This window comes from Porites lutea, chromosome 11, assembly GCF_958299795.1.
Source record: "Porites lutea chromosome 11, jaPorLute2.1, whole genome shotgun sequence".
Classification (NCBI taxonomy): domain Eukaryota; kingdom Metazoa; phylum Cnidaria; class Anthozoa; order Scleractinia; family Poritidae; genus Porites; species Porites lutea.
Genome location: NC_133211.1, coordinates 15824066 through 15841553, shown reverse-complemented (window position 1 = coordinate 15841553; position 17488 = coordinate 15824066). Strand labels below are relative to the sequence as shown.

At 41.1% G+C, this 17488-nt stretch overlaps 1 protein-coding gene across 1 annotated transcript in view; it reads left to right on the top strand.

Annotated features, from left to right (window-relative positions):
• The window catches only part of LOC140953093 (bridge-like lipid transfer protein family member 2), a 54781-nt gene that overhangs the window by 21645 nt on the left and 15648 nt on the right, over positions 1–17488 (top strand). The window contains 24 exon segments of the mRNA XM_073402591.1: positions 221–317; positions 584–654; positions 1807–1943; positions 3097–3172; positions 3273–3369; positions 4178–4276; positions 4448–4519; positions 4776–4831; positions 5618–5756; positions 7157–7253; positions 8637–8733; positions 9192–9272; positions 10010–10081; positions 10174–10268; positions 11267–11540; positions 12404–12456; positions 13152–13224; positions 13654–13755; positions 14108–14179; positions 15153–15275; positions 15375–15465; positions 15865–16031; positions 16512–16805; positions 17378–17473. Of these exon segments, the coding sequence (XP_073258692.1) occupies positions 221–317; positions 584–654; positions 1807–1943; positions 3097–3172; positions 3273–3369; positions 4178–4276; positions 4448–4519; positions 4776–4831; positions 5618–5756; positions 7157–7253; positions 8637–8733; positions 9192–9272; positions 10010–10081; positions 10174–10268; positions 11267–11540; positions 12404–12456; positions 13152–13224; positions 13654–13755; positions 14108–14179; positions 15153–15275; positions 15375–15465; positions 15865–16031; positions 16512–16805; positions 17378–17473 (2631 nt within the window).

The following is a 17488-nucleotide window of genomic DNA, read 5'->3' as shown; positions in this document are numbered from 1 at the left end:
CACTGTGAAGGTTGTCGGACTCAACGAAGGCGTTTGCTGAGTGCTGGCCATGTTATGCGTAATTTCGATAGAGATAGATTGATGGTGCCACTTTGAAGCTGCATACGATAGTGCGCGCGATTTTAATTGCTGCTTGTGACCGTAAGGGCGCGGTTCGTTTGCTTTTGCGTTTATATTGCAGGCAACAGTCAATTCAAAAGTATTCCATTGTGTTTTTCAGCTTTTACTAGACGAGATGGAACAGTGGGAGGAACGACAGCAGTTACTGGAAGCTAAATTAGATGAAATTAGAAAGAAGCCAGGAAACTCGCTCACAGGTGGGTGTTTACTGCACCCAACCACCCCTCCCTAAACGCAACATTTGCACTAAGTTACAAGCAAGCGCTAACGTTCGATTTCAATGGGGAGGGATAGGTGGGGAGTTTTTATGGAGAATCTTGTATTGGTTCCAGAATAGCCGTCGGGTTAGAAGGACAGTAAAAAAATTGTACTCCTCCATTTTGAAGAAGTGTTTCTCCGTATCTTCCTACGCCTCTTTTAACGCCTCTTAATTTACATTCCCTTTGTTTTTTGCGTTTTTTAGTGAAAAAGGAGGAGGCACTTAAAAGATCTTTAGAGGAGAAAAATTCCCAAATATACATTGAGCGTTCCAAGGTAATCCATAGAATTTTGCTCGGTGGTTTTATGGTTAGCGCCTTTAACGTTGTAGTTAGACTTAAACATGTTGAACAGGCGAGATAATCTTGTAATCTTGTGTAGTGGTGTTACTTATCTATACCTGTCACAAGTTGTGAATATACGAGAATAGTGGGACGTTTGATTGAAACAAACTTCAAAACTGTCGCATCTCTTTGGAAACGAGTATTTCCTCAATGTTCGTTACTCAACTGGAATAAGACTTACAAACAGTGGCGGATCAGTGAGAGGGGGTCGGGATACTTGCCAACTATACTATAGTAGTATTATTCATATTACACTATTCATTTATTTATTGGTTAACAACTCTTACCACATATGTGTGTAGGCTCCTGAAAACAGATTTTACTGATATTTCTTTAAGATTATTCTATAACAAAAAGATGAGGAAGACAAAAGATGAGGAAGTGGAGGGGGGTTGGTGGTGGCAGGGCGGGGCGTGGCTATCTCAGCCTCCCTCTAAATTCACCCATGCTCAAGACTATCGAGTCACTATTTACAAAAAACCGAATCAAAATTGAAAGTACCAACACTGAGGGTCATCTTATAAGTTTAATTCACTGGAGGTGCAATTTGTGTCACTGTAAACACTGTTGCTATCATTACCGGTATTATTAGGATTCAATAAGTCAATAAATGATACAATCTCTCGCCTTTTATGGCTACATTGTTGTAGGCAATGTCAAGCTTACATTAACTTGGTTGGTTTTGTTCAGTTCCTCTTTACTTCCAAACCTTCAATCGGCGACAAAATAAGTTGAAACACTTCGCCCTAAATGGCCTCTCTGACGTTTTGCCAACTTTTTTGCCAAAAGGAGAAAATATAGCTTTCCCTTCCCTATCCCCACCATGTAACGTTGTGCTGCTGTTCAAGCTACCTGTAGAAAACAACAAACACCCCAACTATGAATGGAGGGGAGGGTGGAGGGCTGTGGATTGTTTTGTTCTCCAAAGTTACCCCTGCATTTGAGGACAATGTCTCAACAATTTTGTCACCGATAGTAGTTGGCAGTCTTAAGCTGGATTACTTTAATTACTGACCTAAAAAAGTACAAATTGTTCTTTTCTGTTGTCCTTTTTGTCTTTTGAAATCTTCATAACATGTAACAGGCGATGTATAACGAGACTCCCATGAGAACTTCGCTCTTGACTTGGGAATTCCAAGACCTGGATCTTTTTGTGCTGGCTGATGATTCTTATCATGGACAAAAAGCGGTCGATGTTATGAAACGACTCGACAGTGATAGGTACTCGTTTTTCTTACATTAAAAAAAGTTTCATAATTCAGACTAATTAGAAAAATAAATTCTATTCTTAAAAGGTCTCAGATTTTTTAGTATTGTAGCTTTCGACTGTATCGCACGGTCTCAATCAGCAGTCAAAAGCTGCAATACTGAAAACTAATCTGAGACCTTTTCACACTAGAATATATTTTTCACATTTCGGTTCCAAGGTCAAGAATGAGCATTCATGGAATCAGACCAATTAGTTTCCTATATTTTGTCCGAATCACTAGAACTTCATCAGCAATTACATCCAACTGATAGCTAGGACAGGCAGCATGGCCGAGTAGTTTTCGTGTCGGTCTCGCAATCCGGCGGTCCCGGGTTCGAGTCCCGCTCTGGCCACTTGCTGGATTTGTTCTCGGTAGTCCCGAGTTCAAATCCTCGGCCACGCTTGTAAAATAACCAACTGGTTGCCTCCTGCCAGTTGGGGTTTTTAATCCTGTTATGTTGTATTTGAATTATTTGTTTCTAAGTATTTGAATAGAGTGCCTGCAAACTAGCTGGAAAAGCTAAGTGCACTTTCCACCGTAAACAAACCTTTAATTAATTAAACCTTTTTAAGGACCTCGTGACCTGTTGGTCATGTAGTCTCAAGAGGTCGTTAAGGTTTTCCCTGTTTAATGACTTTAAGCAATGCTGTGCGGATCGATACTGTGAGCAGGAGAGTTCATAAAGTTTCAAAACTCGTAAAGCCCGAACAGTGACCAGCATAAATGTCTTCTTAGAACAGCACTACCGAATGAAACATGGAACTGAGGAAATGATCACCAATGGAAAAAGGCCTTGAGTTTTAACCAAAAAATTCTCCTTACGAGTAGAGAGGACTGTGTGAAGAAAATGAGTATCGATACATGTATTGTGATCGAGCTGGGAGGTTTAAGACTATAGGCTGATTACTGAACCACCTGTAAAACTTTTCCATAATATGTTCGTTCTTCCAATGATCTTTAGGTTTGGATGGTTTACACTAAGAAATTTGGTGCAAAAAGCGACGACTTGAAATCAACGTTAGTCAGTTTTTTATCACCGTGCTTTTACTGCCCATAATATTTTAAACTTTATTGGCACAGTTGTTCTATTTCTTCTAAGTTATTGTATTCTGTTATATCATTAGCCCATACCCTCATTCAGGACTCGAATTTACAACGCTTTGGTGTCGTACAGTTCAAGGAAAACTGTACTCACATGAGGTTTGCTACTGACTTATTTGATTGTGATATGCTGTGATGGATTTCTTTCTATTTGTGTTGGCTATAATTTAATGAAATGCCTTTCCTTGTTCTATTGTAGTGCCGTTTTAGAGATTTTCCTCAGGCAGTATTTACCTCAGAGTCTGTTGAAATGAAGGGAACCCTACTTGGTGCCGAGCAAAAACCTGCCAACAGAAGTATGTTTGCAACCTTGTAAAAATTAGTGAACACTGTTTTTTGATGTATAACTGACAAGTATCTTTTTTTTTCCTTCGTAATTACACAGTAGCATACATTAGAACTCATTAACATAATTTAGCATGCATAATTATCCTTAAGTTTCTGAGGGTCTCGCAAGTTTTTTAAGTATGCTGAGAAGTGGAAAAAAGACGGCATAAATTTCTGCCATTAGACGTGCGTTTTTTATCTGTGACAATACGCGAGTTACATTTCTAGCCTCTCTGATATTACCTATTCTCAGCAAAAAGCGTTGAATAGAATATCATTCAAGTTTGTAGAGTAAAACTGACCTCTTTAGAGAGATCCAAAAGTACCAGAGGTTTATTGATATCATTGGACTAACTTCCCTATTGCATTTGCCCTGAACACTTCCATAAGAAATGGAATTTCCCCGTGAACGATGTCTTATGAAAGGTTTTTTACTTGAAAGTCCACGAAATCTATGTTCACCCCTGAAAAATTCCCTTAAAAGTTAATGTATTCCCCTTACGAATTCCCTGTTTTTTCAGTTTCTCCTGAAGAATTCTTCTTTCCCCTGAGGAATTCCACCTGTTTGTAACCCCGCGGGTGCACGTATTAAATACAACAGACAGCCCAATCCAAATCCGGACAGAGTACTGAAGGTCCCTCGCACCCCGCGCGTTTCCTCGTCTCTCGCGCGCCGATCGTTCATCTCGCGCACTATACAGTGCATTTCTTACGCGCCAGCCACGTAGGCTAGTTGTATCTTGGATGGTTTACTGTAGCTGTTTTTGTAATCAACAGGTAAACGAGAAGCGGTAGTACAGGTTGGCAAGCCCTGGAGCAATGTGACTATTTCAAGGAATTTGAGTTCACTTAAGTACTTTTACGACCTAAAATTTGGTAAGTAATCGGTTTTAAATTGCGTAACAAGCATTGTAGGTCTGTTCATGTTTACAGCAATCCTTCAAGTCTAGATTGCTATTGCTTTGCCCCCAATGATCGGTGGTACAACTCAGTCGTGTCTGTATCAGAATTAAGTTTTGTTTTTACTGTTGAATATTTGAACTTTAGATATGGACGCTATGGAGATAGCCTGGGGTGTCGACATTGAACCTGTCATAGGAATGGTTTCTGCTGCATTTGGTAAGTATCGTTGTTCTTTTTTTATAGTTTCCTGGCCTGTTGACATGTTTTATGACCTGAGATCAGAGTCTATTTTTGTTTCGCTTGGTAAATAAAATTCTGGCAGACAAGGCGAGACGCCTGGAAAGCCCAATAATTTTAGCGCAGCCAGTTATAGAGAATGTGAGAAAGCTGCTTCAATTGGGTCTGATCTAAGGTTATATGCCTCATTCAATTATTCTGGTTAAAAATAAATCATAGATTGTGATCATTTCAGAGAAATTGAGCTCTCCAAGTCGAGATCCAAGCAAGAATCTGCCCTTTTTTGATAAGGTATCTTTACGATTTTTCTGACCACATCGTTTTCCTTATAGCTTTAGTGTCTTAAGTATGTTATGTTTTTGTTTATTTATCTATTTGTTATTACTATGCATGTCATGTAGAACCTGTAAGTATGTAGCAAGTCCGCATAGAGGAGTTAAGGCAATTTTAAATGATTGATGTTATCCCTATAAGAATTGTTAGTTGTTCGTGTCGCTAACATGCGTGGAAGGCTACTCATTCCCAATATAAAAGGCGATTCGCCCCTTTTGCTATAGGTATTTGTGGCTTCACCACACGTGCCTGAGTCTCAAGACATGAACCTGTAACTAGCCTGAAACTTATCACTATAACTGTCAACAACTAGCCGAAAGGCTGTAACTTAGCACTAGCTAAAATATTGTGAGAAAATATACTGAATATAAATTGAATATTAGAGATCTTTAGATTCGAGGAGGAGGGCGAGATTTTATAATGATTCCACACCGAAAAGCTTCATTGTATTTTTATTCACCAGAAAAGTTAGCACGGTTATCTTTATTGAAGGTGGTTAAGCCCTCTCCCGATCACAAAATGATAAAACTTCTTACATTTGATAACTTGTTTCCGCCACTACGACATTCTCGATAAAACTCGTAGTAGAATGACGACTGCTATTGTGTTTTCCCGCCAAAATGACGCTGGTTCACGCGTAAGCACTACGTCTGAGAAGATCTTTTTCTCGTAGTCGTCCTTGTCTTAGAATATAAAGGTGTCTATTATCTGGAAATAGTATGGAATGTGTGCCTTTGTATTTAGGTGCGTCTTCTCTATCATGGTCGCCTTCAAATGGCCATTAATGAGTGGTACTGGTACTTCAGTGCATCAAGGAATCCCTATGATGTAACTGAGAGAATGCAGTGGGAGTGGAGACAAGCCAGCTTTGATTGGACAAATGGTATGGCACGATGGGTTCATGAACAGGTTGTGCGCATGCTAGACGCTAGACTGTGAGCAGTGTCTTATTTTTTTCTTGTGAGTCGCAGTAGACCTAGAGCACGCGTGAGAGGAGAGCGGGGAAGCCGCGAGGAGGGTGCATAATTTCACTTTTTCGCTCGCCGCGCGTGGTTGTGAGAAAAGAAGGACGACAGCTCACCTTCTATGTGCATTCACGCTTGAGTAGGATTTGAACTGATGATTGTGTGATAGGCCCTTCGCAGCTTGTAATCACGTGTCCTACTTAATGCCAAAACTTAAGGGTACGACTTAAATGGTGAATCAAATTTTGAGATGATTGTCACAAAAGACTAAGATGTTCTGGGTATTAGAATGTCAGTCTGCAAAATGAGAAAGGTTTTGTGGGGAAAAAATTGCTGGAGCGCAAGGCGTAGTTTTCCTTAGATACATATGGTATTTTCTGCGTTATTCAAACCACCATGAGATCGCACTGTTTCGAGTTTTAAAAATCTTAAAAATTGGCTGACCCGCTATTTGGTTTATGCTCTTTCGACCCGTAATCTGGTATTTTAATGATTGTTTCCCATGATTTTAGTAAAAGACAGATCACATGATCCTTAGCTGCAAAGAGCCTATTGCTCTGCAAACCTTACTCAAAGTCTTTCTTGACACACGTATGTTGTTTCTGTTTCTTTTCTTTACATCTGATTGAATTTTGACTTTGGATAATTGTTCTCCGTTCACTAAAACTAAACAACTCCTTTTAAGGGGTGTTTACATACTGTAATGCTGTAATGCTGTAATGCGTTTTGCACCTGAAACACTTTCATACTTGTACAAAAATCATATCCCGTTTACATCAAGGTCTTTGACGGGAGACTTCATTTTTAACGACAAGCTGTATAAATAATCATTTCAAACATGGAGTCCGTAACCATAGTCTTCGACGCGGGCGTATTTAGGATCGTCACTAGGGAGGAGTATTTCGTGACAGCCTAATAACGGAACCATAACTACTATGTTGACTGTTTTAGGCGTGTGATTGCTTGTTCCAGTCTTTCTGGAGACCAATTCTGTATCGAATCGAGTATAATAGTAAACCAATTATATAGTAACCAGCGCCCGGTTGTTCAAAGAGCAATCAGCACAAATCCCGGGTTAATTATCGTAACGACTTGTGTCCTGTTTACAGTTAACCCAGAATTAACGCTAACCATAGTTAGTGGAGGAGACTGGTTATGAAAGCCATCAAAATCAAAGATGAAAACAACGGTACTGACTGTAGAACCCAGTGGAACTAGTTGCGACACAAAACTTGTACCGTATCATCTTGATGTAAACAGTCCAATCTGACATAACATAGTATGCGTCGGTTTTTTAATTATCTTTTTCCTCGTTTAGGTCGGATTGTTATTGAAGGAGACTTTGACTTGCATACAAGGGCAGCATCAAAGTATGATGATAGGCGGGTAATACATTTGCCAGCCTTCAAAATCTGGTGAGTTCAATGAAGGGTATTAGGAAGAATATATCACAGTCAATACCGCCGCCCGGTTTGCCCTGTTGGAAGAGCTCCAGTCTGCTGAGCTGGAGGCCGTGAGTTCAAACCCCGGCTGGACTAACACTCGAGGTCTCTAAAAACTCTGGTGAGATCATGCTACAGCCAGTTGCAAAAACACTTGAGGCACTCAGCCTTATTTTGGCCTAACACCTGCCCATGATCTTGTGCTTTTGATCCGCCTCCTCCCCTTATCAAAGTTGCCGGCAATACAAGACCATGCTCAAAACTTAGTGGAACAACTTTGAATGGAGGGGAGGGGGAAGTGATTATTATATATCACAGTCGTATGACTAGCAGGGATTTGAAGTAAGAAAGGCTGGGTTTTCGTCGGAGTGTCTCAACATTTTTGCAGCTGGTTGTAGTAGTGACTAAAGGTGATGTTACACGAGACGATTCGCAAGGGCGATTTTTAGCGCAATGCAGCGTGGCAACATTGCTGCGACATTGTTTCGAATGGTTACAACATTGTTCCAACAAACCAGCGCTGTGTTGCGCAAAAAATCGTCGTTGCGAATCTTCCCGTGTAACATCACTTTAAAACCCCTTTCTCAGTTCAGATGATCGCGTCATTGGACGGTGACGTTAATCTGTTGGCCTTGTCTCCTTCATCCTTACACTTCAGTTGGAAGGGGACGTGAAACAACCCGTTGACATTGTTCAAAAAGAGTAGATGACGTAGGCCGCGGTGTCTTGCTCTAACTGACATGTGCTTTCATTGTTCTGGGTGGGCGAGGTGAGATCAGCATGGACTGAAGCAGCTGCATAGTACGCCTTTACATGCTGACGTCCGATCTCACCTCTCTTGTTCCTCGGCAATTCAGCCATTGGTTGCAAGTGAGGAAAGTTGGCACCCCCTGTTATCACAGGCATTTTAAGGATCTGAATGCGAGATACTGTAGATGACGGCCTGTGACTGAACAGTAAACACAGAAAGTAAAAAAAAAACAAAAAATTACCGTTGAACCTCTCCACAACGGCCACCTTGGGGACAGAAGAAAGTGGCCGTTGTAAAGAGGTTGAAACAAGAGTCAATGTATGGATCTTTTGTTCGCCGGGACGAAAAAAAAGTGGCCATTGTAGAGAGGTTTAAACAATAGTCAGTGTATGGACTGTCCGCTAAAAAATGTGGCCATTATGGAGAGGTGGCCGTTAGTGGAGGTTCAACTGTACTTCGTGATTTCTTCTTATTAGTTCTTTGGAGAAAATTACAGGAATTTTATCCGATATTTTTTGTGTTCTAGAAACTGAGAACCCAAAACACTTCACTTTGACTAGCAGCTGACTGTAATATCTGATTGAAGTTTTGTGTGTTGTTCGTAGTACTAACATGAAGTGGATTTGTCAAGGAGATCCAAATGATCATCACTCTGTGATCCAATGTGCCCCAGATAAAATACCAGAACTGGCGCCTAACCAGGTGAGAACGGAATCATGATCATCTGTGGAAAGATGAACACCAAGCCGTGCAATTAATTTATGTTTTGATCTTGCTGAAGGGACTTGTTAGATTTTAAAATTGAGCTATTTATGAGGACCATTGTTGGGATTTAGAAGAGGTAGAAACCTGGGGGAGAACATTTTTGGAAGGACTCGATCCGATGATTATAGTGGTGGTGGTGGTGATGATGATGATGATGATGATGATGGTGGTGTTGACATTGATGGTGATGATTTGGTGATGATATTTTTGATGATGATGGCGATGCTGATAATGATTATGCTGTTGTTAATGATGACAACGATGATGATGATGATAGCTTTTAAACACTGATTTAAGTCTCTTAGAACGAATTTTGCCATAATTTTGTCAGATCTGTGTATTCAAATTTTCGTTTGTTGCCGTCAGTTATTTAATTATTTTAACTTGCTTCTTAGGTGCATGACTCGTACGCCAAATTCAGATCCCAGAATCTAATTGTGGATATTTTAATGGAGACAGGGATGAGCAAACGAAAGGTTCATCAAAGTAGCTTGGTAGGACATCTGTTTTCGACCATAGAACGTTACTGTATTGTGAAATAAATAAGTCAGTTACATGCATACTGGATTTTGAGACATCAATACTTAGAGTTACAAGACACCGTGCAAATCACGGGAAGAGACGACCACCAGACCACCTGTGTTTGTAACGGGATATTCTGCGATCTTGTACTATATTTAGTTTAATTATTGTTTTTCCATCTTCTCAGAGATAATTACCTAAGGATGTAAAATTTCTACGGTCTAATGCTCCCAAAGCAACCCATAAAGTTTCCAATGAGATCATCTACAATCTAACTAATACACGCCAACTAACTGTCATAGTGAGAACCCGCCAAATTTCATTTCTGGGACACATACCCCGTCTGTCAGATGGTGAGCTGGTGAAAGATTATGCGCTGTATATTTCACCTCGTGGCAAGAAGAAACAAGGGAGACTGCATAGGCTGTAGATCGACAGTATGTTCAGTGCCTTTTGAGAGATATTGAAGGGATGGTGCAGCCAAACTAAGTTACTTCGCTTGCCGAAGATCGCAGAAACGTGTGGAAAATTGGTTCACATGCTCTGCCAGCCGACCATTAATACTGTTTTGTAGGGCGCAAACGACGCAAATTCGCTTAGTTGAGTGTTGGCCTATATTAACCACGAGACTTGCCGGGCAACAAAAAATAATTCAATTTTAACCAGTGATAACTTGCACATCTCTTTACAGGACCTGTCCCTAAGTGATCCACCCACAGTGTTCATGTTTGCGAGCACGTTTAGATGGTTTCAGAAATATCAGGTAACGTGTTTCACTCATCAACCAAATCTGCTTGATTCAGGTGTATTCATACCATAGACTCTAACTTGATTATTTCATATTTTTGCCTCAAGGCTGTGGTCTTCACATATGTGTCAAGGCCTATCAGAAGAGGAACTTTTTTCAAGCGTAACCGAGTGAAGAAGAGATCTCTGGGAAGACACTACAGGTGGGTGATTAGCGGAAAGCTGTTGACTCATTTTCTTTGCCTCATATAATAATACCACAACCAACTATGATTTTTTCTCGCGCAAGCTCTTTATGAACTCACCAGCAATCGTTACGATTAGAGAGGGGGTTACAGTCGACTCTCACGGAAAATATCGTTAGACGGACACCTAGAGTTGGTCCTTGCCTAGCCTGTTCACAGACCCTCTATTTTCTCTTTAGAGTTCACCGAGCGCGCGCATGGAAATAAAAACCACGAGTGATTTATTGAACACAAGCGCAATGGGGGTGGAAAAACAAAAAACGTCGGTGGAAAGGGTAGTCCCTGTAACTATGATACGAACAACACTCAGAGCGCTTGCCATTTGTCAGCACTGGCTGGCCAGACCAGTCCAGTTGTAAGGAGAATTCCTCTATTAATTAGAAATACCGTGAATCGCAGAACCTCTCGCAGCACTTGGGGCTAACGGCAAGAAGTAGGAATACAATATGTAAACAAACAAAACAAAACAATAATAACAAACTGGACTTGCCGCAAGGCGATTTCGCTGGGCTGCCACAAAGAGCTAGAATAGACTCTCCAGCCAGATCGGTCTACTTCCTGAACAGTGTGCATAGCAGTGAGGGGTTTAGGTAAAAATTTCGAGAAAAGACTCGTATTCTAGTCGGCCAGTTCTGACTTCTGGAAAACGCCTTTTGTGCCGGTCCAAAAGGGGTTCGTCTTATAGAGAATTGACTGTAGGTGAATTTGATAGTTGTATAGCTAGGGTAACCTCAGCAGGCCTGTCATCCAAGTGGAACTTTATTAAGAGAGACTGCTACCAAGCCGTCTCTATTTCGAGTCGCGAGAGAAGGGTCCGCTCGCATTTAACTTCTCGTGTTATCTCCCAAATGGAGAGATTGCTCGCAAGCGGAACTGAAGACAAGTACATGTACCTGATGCTTGAGGTAGGTAAACGCGTGTGTGCAACCCCTAATGAATTTTGCGCTCACTCTTAGGCATGTGAGCCTTTCACTTCAGTTTCCTGATCTGACCGTGTGGTACTGGGGCTCGTTCACGCAACAGAGAGGATTTGAGCTGTCACTGGGAGGTGGTTTCTTGGAAACGACATACCGTTTGACACTTAAACAGTACAGTGATGGACTGCTGCGAAGACCGGCGGCGGACTGGAGCGCGACAAAGCTGCGCAGTGAAGTGTCTAATGTGACGTGTCATTTGTATGGCTTGGAGGAAGTGGATGGAAAGGAGGAGAGTGGTGACGAGTATGCCGAGGTAGAGACACTTTCTGTTGCGTTCATGAAGGAATAGATACATTCTTTATTGTTACCTCCCCAAAAATGGAATGGTACCCTTGGAGCTGAGTCGGATTGTTTGGCTGTTAGGCAATAATAACTTATTTGCCGAGAACTGATGCTCAACCCCAAACACAGTTCATGAAAGGTAGACCACACCACCGGGGCAGAATAAAAACAAAAAGGATATTTATAAGTGAGCTTTCCGCGCCTTTAAAGTTCACTTGATCTCTGTGGTCTTCCTGCTATTTAATGTTCAGTAGTTTATAGGTTCTTTAACGCTCCCATCGAATTGATAGGGAAGGAGGCGATGCCAACGCCCAAACGACCTTGCACAACAAACCGTTTGAACGTTAGAAGCGCTTACCAAAAGTCAGAAGTGGCTGGCCGGACGATCATTTTGAAACTGAGATAGGCTCTTCTTCGAGAGTATTGCTAAAAATCCATCGCCGCAGTACGTACTTTTAAGAGCGGTGGAATTCTTTTCACGGGTGAACTAGTCTGGTCGGCCAGTTCTGACTAATCTCCATAGGTCTTAAGAACTTCTAGCACGATCTTACCTGGTGGGTATAAACGCGCGCGCGAGGTGAGGAAAGGAGAGGTAGCGCCACTCGCGGATCGTAAAAAAAAAATTAATTGGCGCCTGCTACGCGAACGCAGGCTATGGGAATGAAAGATTTTCAAGCAGTTGCCCAGCTGTTGTTTGCTGTAACTCTATAAAACGTTATATGTTTAAAGAACTGGGGTTATTTTTTTGTAAATGGCGCCTACCTTCCCTTATCTGTTCCTTCGTGCTTGCGTCTGATTTCTTTCTTACTTTTTTTGTTGTTATGTCTTTTTTAGGTGAGTTCGATTGACTTGGAGCCTACGAAGTACTACCTTCTAGCAGCAGCAAGGTAAGTTTTATAAAGCTCTGTGTGAACTGAGCAGCGCCGTTTAACAACACATCATTTTTGAGATACTTTGCTCTGTGTGCCTCCATTTTCTCTTTTCCCATTCATTTTTATTTTCTCGTTCTCGTATATTTGCTTAGAGAAAGCAAATACATTCTGCCCAATTGCTTTTAAGGTAAATTCACTTTCTGTGAAATTGGTGCAAACAGGTTCCTTTAAGTTCCAAAGACTGGTTGAAATTAAAGTGTTACTTGGGCTATGTCCACAGTGTAGCGGATCAGTAGCTTTGGTGCCGACATGGAAAGCTATCCGGTATAGAATGAACAGCAACACGGCATAAAACTGGAACAAGTCGTTCACACATATCGAACATCGTGTCTGAACGGTTGGCTGAGAGGGTTTGGTTCTCTAATTCCCAGTCCTCACTCGTGAATATTTACTTCCGTCTCAGTGAGTTCCAGTCCACGCGAATACCTATTCACACTACACCAAAGTGAGGCACAGAACCTATCCCGGCGATTTGTGAAGCTCCACTTTCGAGATCGGCGCAGCGCAACTCCGTTGCAGCAATCGCGCTGAAATCACCGTTCTTGTGTGTGAACAAAAGCCCTATCCGGTATGGTTTTCGTTCCGGCGAAAGAGCTATCTTTTTCGTTTGCAACCGACCGTTTATTTCTTGATTTTTTGTACTTTTATAGATTGGAGTACACACGACAAGATAACTCTAAAAAGCAAGAAATGGGTGTTGATGGTCCGTCTCCAGATTTACGGGTAAGGGTGTCAGTTATTTTTACACTCACTAAAATTTCACTGGATGGATCGTCAGCCGTTAAAACTCTCTTAGCTCCGTGCGTTTTAGGCATCCTGCAGGGAGGGCCTTAAAACAAGTGACAGGTAAAAGGGAAGGGGCTGATTTTGATTGTGGCTTTTAGCTATCACTTGGTGCTCGTCTGAGGAGGTTTGGAAAGCAAGTAATTACAAGGGAAACATAAAACACTTAATGAACGGTCCCGAGGCAAACAATGCTGTATACATAAAATACTTTGACCTTTCACGATATTCAGCCACGTGGATAGCTCAGTGAAACCTTTTGTGCTACACAAGTGAGTTGATGCTTACGGATTTTTACGTTGCTCTGTTATTCTAAAAGATAATCGTAAAGAAATTGTATTTAACTGAAGTTCTTTTGTAACTTTGTAGAATTATAATCATCGACTGGTGTGTCATGATCTTAAAGGAGTCTGGACACTAACCAATCGCCGCATTGCATTTGGTCTGTTTGAAGCCTATACTAATACACAGGTGGGTGTCTACACAAAGTGGTCAAAGTTTGGATTGATTTGAAGGTTAATTACGAAGAAATCTTTGGTGCAGAGTCCTTACATCAGGAGTCCATCAGTCTGGTCGATCGCACCAAAGGCAGGCGATCAGTCGTAATAATCACAGCTTCATAAATTAATAGTTGGCCCCAAACGGGACACAGTGCTCTGTCAATCAACTGATGGAAGCAAATTTAATTTGATTTTTATTTTAAATTTTGATGTGGTCGAAAGCAGCGAAGCGCTGAAAGGAGTTTCCATACTGAAAATGATTTTAAAATCTTTTTATTTGCCAATTTTGATACAAGTATGATAGTTTCTTTTAACTTTCTCAGGTTCTCAAGAAAAATCTCTCTGCGGATGCCTTGAAATTTGCAATAGTAGAAAAGAAAGAGAAGAATAAACAGGTGCAGGCATTACGTTTTTATGCAGTAATTATATTTTTAGAGGGGGACTAATTTTCATGTGAAAAGCTAATTATGGTTTTAGCTTGCTATATTTTTTAAATGCATAGGTTTTCTTCACGTTTCTTTCTGCATGCATTTTTGACCTTGTTATTTTCTGTATGATACCCCAGTGGCAATAAAATTACGCCTGACCAGGATTTTTAAAACCAATTATAAGGCTTAAATAACTGAACGAGTTATCATCCCTCTTACAAGCAGTTTTTAAAAACCTCTATGTCAAACTTCGCTTTCTTTCAGCTGGTTGGGGTTATCATCATGGGAAGGAAAAACACGTTTTCACCTTGTTGGTTAGGAACTTGTTATGAGCCCCAGATTAAATTGACATTGTTCTACCAGTCGAGTAAAAGTTGAATTCATTGTAAAGTTTATATTTTGGCTTATTTACCGTACGGTGACGCGCATTAGCCTCGACTACAAGCCACAACCAGTTGCAAAAATGTTGAGACACTGACGAAAAAGCGACCTTTCTTGCTTCAAATCGCTGCTAGTCACAGGTCTGTGAGATATAATACTGACCTCCCTCCTCCCTTCCATTTAAAGTTGTTTCTCCAAGTTTTGAGTATGGTCTTTGTATTGCTAGGTGGAGGGGGGATCACAAGCACAAGATCATGGGAAGGCCATTTAAGCCAAAATACGATACAGTGTCTCAAGTGCTTTTGCAACTGGTTGTAGTTCCAGACCACAGCTGAAAATTCGAATGATTATGAAGCTGTAATGCATGGGCCATTTGCCACAAACTCTGACTTTCAAAACGGGGCTAAGTTCAAACCTTTTTTCGGAAAATGAGTTCTATTTCCATGATAATAAAAATCATTTTCATTTCAACGACTTCGCACTTAGCCTTGCTATGTAGTAAAGGCTTTGGGCAACTGGAAAATGGTCTGTTGAACGATATGTGTTTTGTATTTTTTAGGATGACACCAAGACTGGCTCGCCTCTCAACAGTTCAGTCAAAGCCCGGTCTGCTTCTTACACTAATATGCTGGAAAAGCTGGTCATGGAAAAAGAATTGAAGTTTGTGGCGTTCACTGAAGAGGTAAAGTGAATATAGTATGGTGTTCATACACTTTACTTTTTCTAAAGCTAATTTGGACTATCAGACTTCTATTAACGATAATTGTCGGCTATTTGTTAGGGGACCGGTGAGCATGAATATGTTACTGACGCCCACCTTCACGGGATGGCATTATGCACAGCGAATGACGTTATCGAAGACAGATGGCATAGTAAGAGAACACTGTGTTTGTTTTGCTTGCAGTGATATCACGTGTTGTATATCTGATCTGATATATTGTAGCATTTTGTATTCAACCCAAGGGTTACATTAATGTTATGCTTTTTAAAAGGTTGGTTAAAAGTTTCTACCTTCACAGTCGTTTTAGTGTGACGTGGAGACTGGGCAAAAACGTTCGCTTCCTCAAAAAAATAGAACGTCTGCGGACAGACTATACTTTTGTGTTTTTGTTGTAGGTTACTGTAGTACATCTACCTCATTTAAGTCAACTTGTGTAACCCCCAGGCTTAAGAATATGTTTTTCTCTTACAAAATTACCCGAAATTCTCTGAGGTTTCTTGCCTTTCCGTTCGTACTGATTCTCGTTTGGTCGTTTTCTTTTTCGTACCAGTTGGACTAGTGAACTCGCAGGTTGTTCTGAAGGGAATCGAGTCTGAGGGTTGTGTTCTTGTAGCAGCTGGTAATGCAAGAATTCTAAACAGGCTTCACATTCCTGTCTGGAGTAAAGGAGAGATTTTTAACAAGAACACCTGGTTTGGAAACGTAGAGAACCTACAGGTAATTTTACTCACATGTTTCTGACTTATGTAACTTGCAGGATAGCTTGCAACTGCTAAGTTCGCTGTTTGCGTGCCTCCTTAAAATTAATATTTACCGCCCGCCAGTTACGACTGCCCCGCGCACAACTTTTGTAAGTCGCAAATGTGAAATTGATATACTTTCGAAGAGTTAAATGATAGTTTGAACAAAATTTGCTTCTGAACTTGTTTCAATTTTGTAACCGAACCCAAACTACAATTAAACACCGTTAATATGGACACCGAGGGGACAATAGAAACTGTCCGTATTAAGCGGGTTGAATTTAGAGGAAATGTAAGGGCTTTCATTTCCCGTGGACAAAGCAAACTGTCCGTGATAATGAGGTGTCTGTATTAAGCGATTGTCCGTAAAGCGGGATTTGACTGTAACTCCGTAGTGAAATGACTTCGACTCTTTACTGAAAACCGCGTCTAACATACCTTTTGTCGTATTTGTTAGTACTTTGCTACAGTCGGTGCAGACGATATGATCGGCCTAGACAGCTGCCCATGGCTTAGCACGTCTGTAATAACAGGGAGACTTGACAAGAACTCTTTTGATATCGCCGACCTGGCAAATATTGTGGGCTCTGGAGAGGCTGTTGGAGGAATGGTAAATGCCACCGGAGCGGGGCCTGGACATGAAGCTACACAGTTACAGAGGATTGTAGCGCGGTGTAGCTGTGAATTTTATTTTGCAAGTTTCAGCTCCGATTTAGATCCCGTTGCCGAGGAACATGCTGCTAATATCGAGGTAAGTGGAACAGTGTCACATGACTGTATCGCGGGTTCAGTGTACAAATCATTGAGATGACGTGTTTTTTTAGTTCTCCGCTGACCAGTTACGGTGTTCAAGTGATTGCAGGCTCAGAAAACTTTACTTCAGATAGATATTTCTTAAAAGTTCCCACGAAAGCTTCGCTTTTGGCCTTGGCTAATTCTATCCATTACACCATTCCACGGTTTTCAAGTTTTGACATGGGCCAGTTGGTGAAAATCCGTCGACACCGCTGCAAATAGCGCCTGAACTAGTAAAGTTGCCTTGCTTGAGAGTTATTTGTTGAAAAGTAACGAAAGATAAAGCTCCGTGAATTTTCCAGACGTTTGTTTGGTGGAGGGGAAGTTTGTGTCCCCCACCATGCAAACGTCTGCAAAATTTCGCGACTTTGCAAAAGGTGTATCTTTGCTCCTTCAAATGTATTATTTTTAAACTTGGCAAGTTAACTAATTTCAAGGCGCTCTTTCTAGAGATGGATATAACCGAACTGGTCCTTATCAAAACTTGAAAAAAAAAATATTGGTTTATGTTCTCTTATTCAATTTCAGCCCCCATCGCCCTCCAGTAGCCGCCTTCGAGAGGATAGCGCTGCTGTGAACACTTTCACCATCAGACATAAGCTGCTGGAGATCTCTACAAACTCGGTACGTTGTATGAAT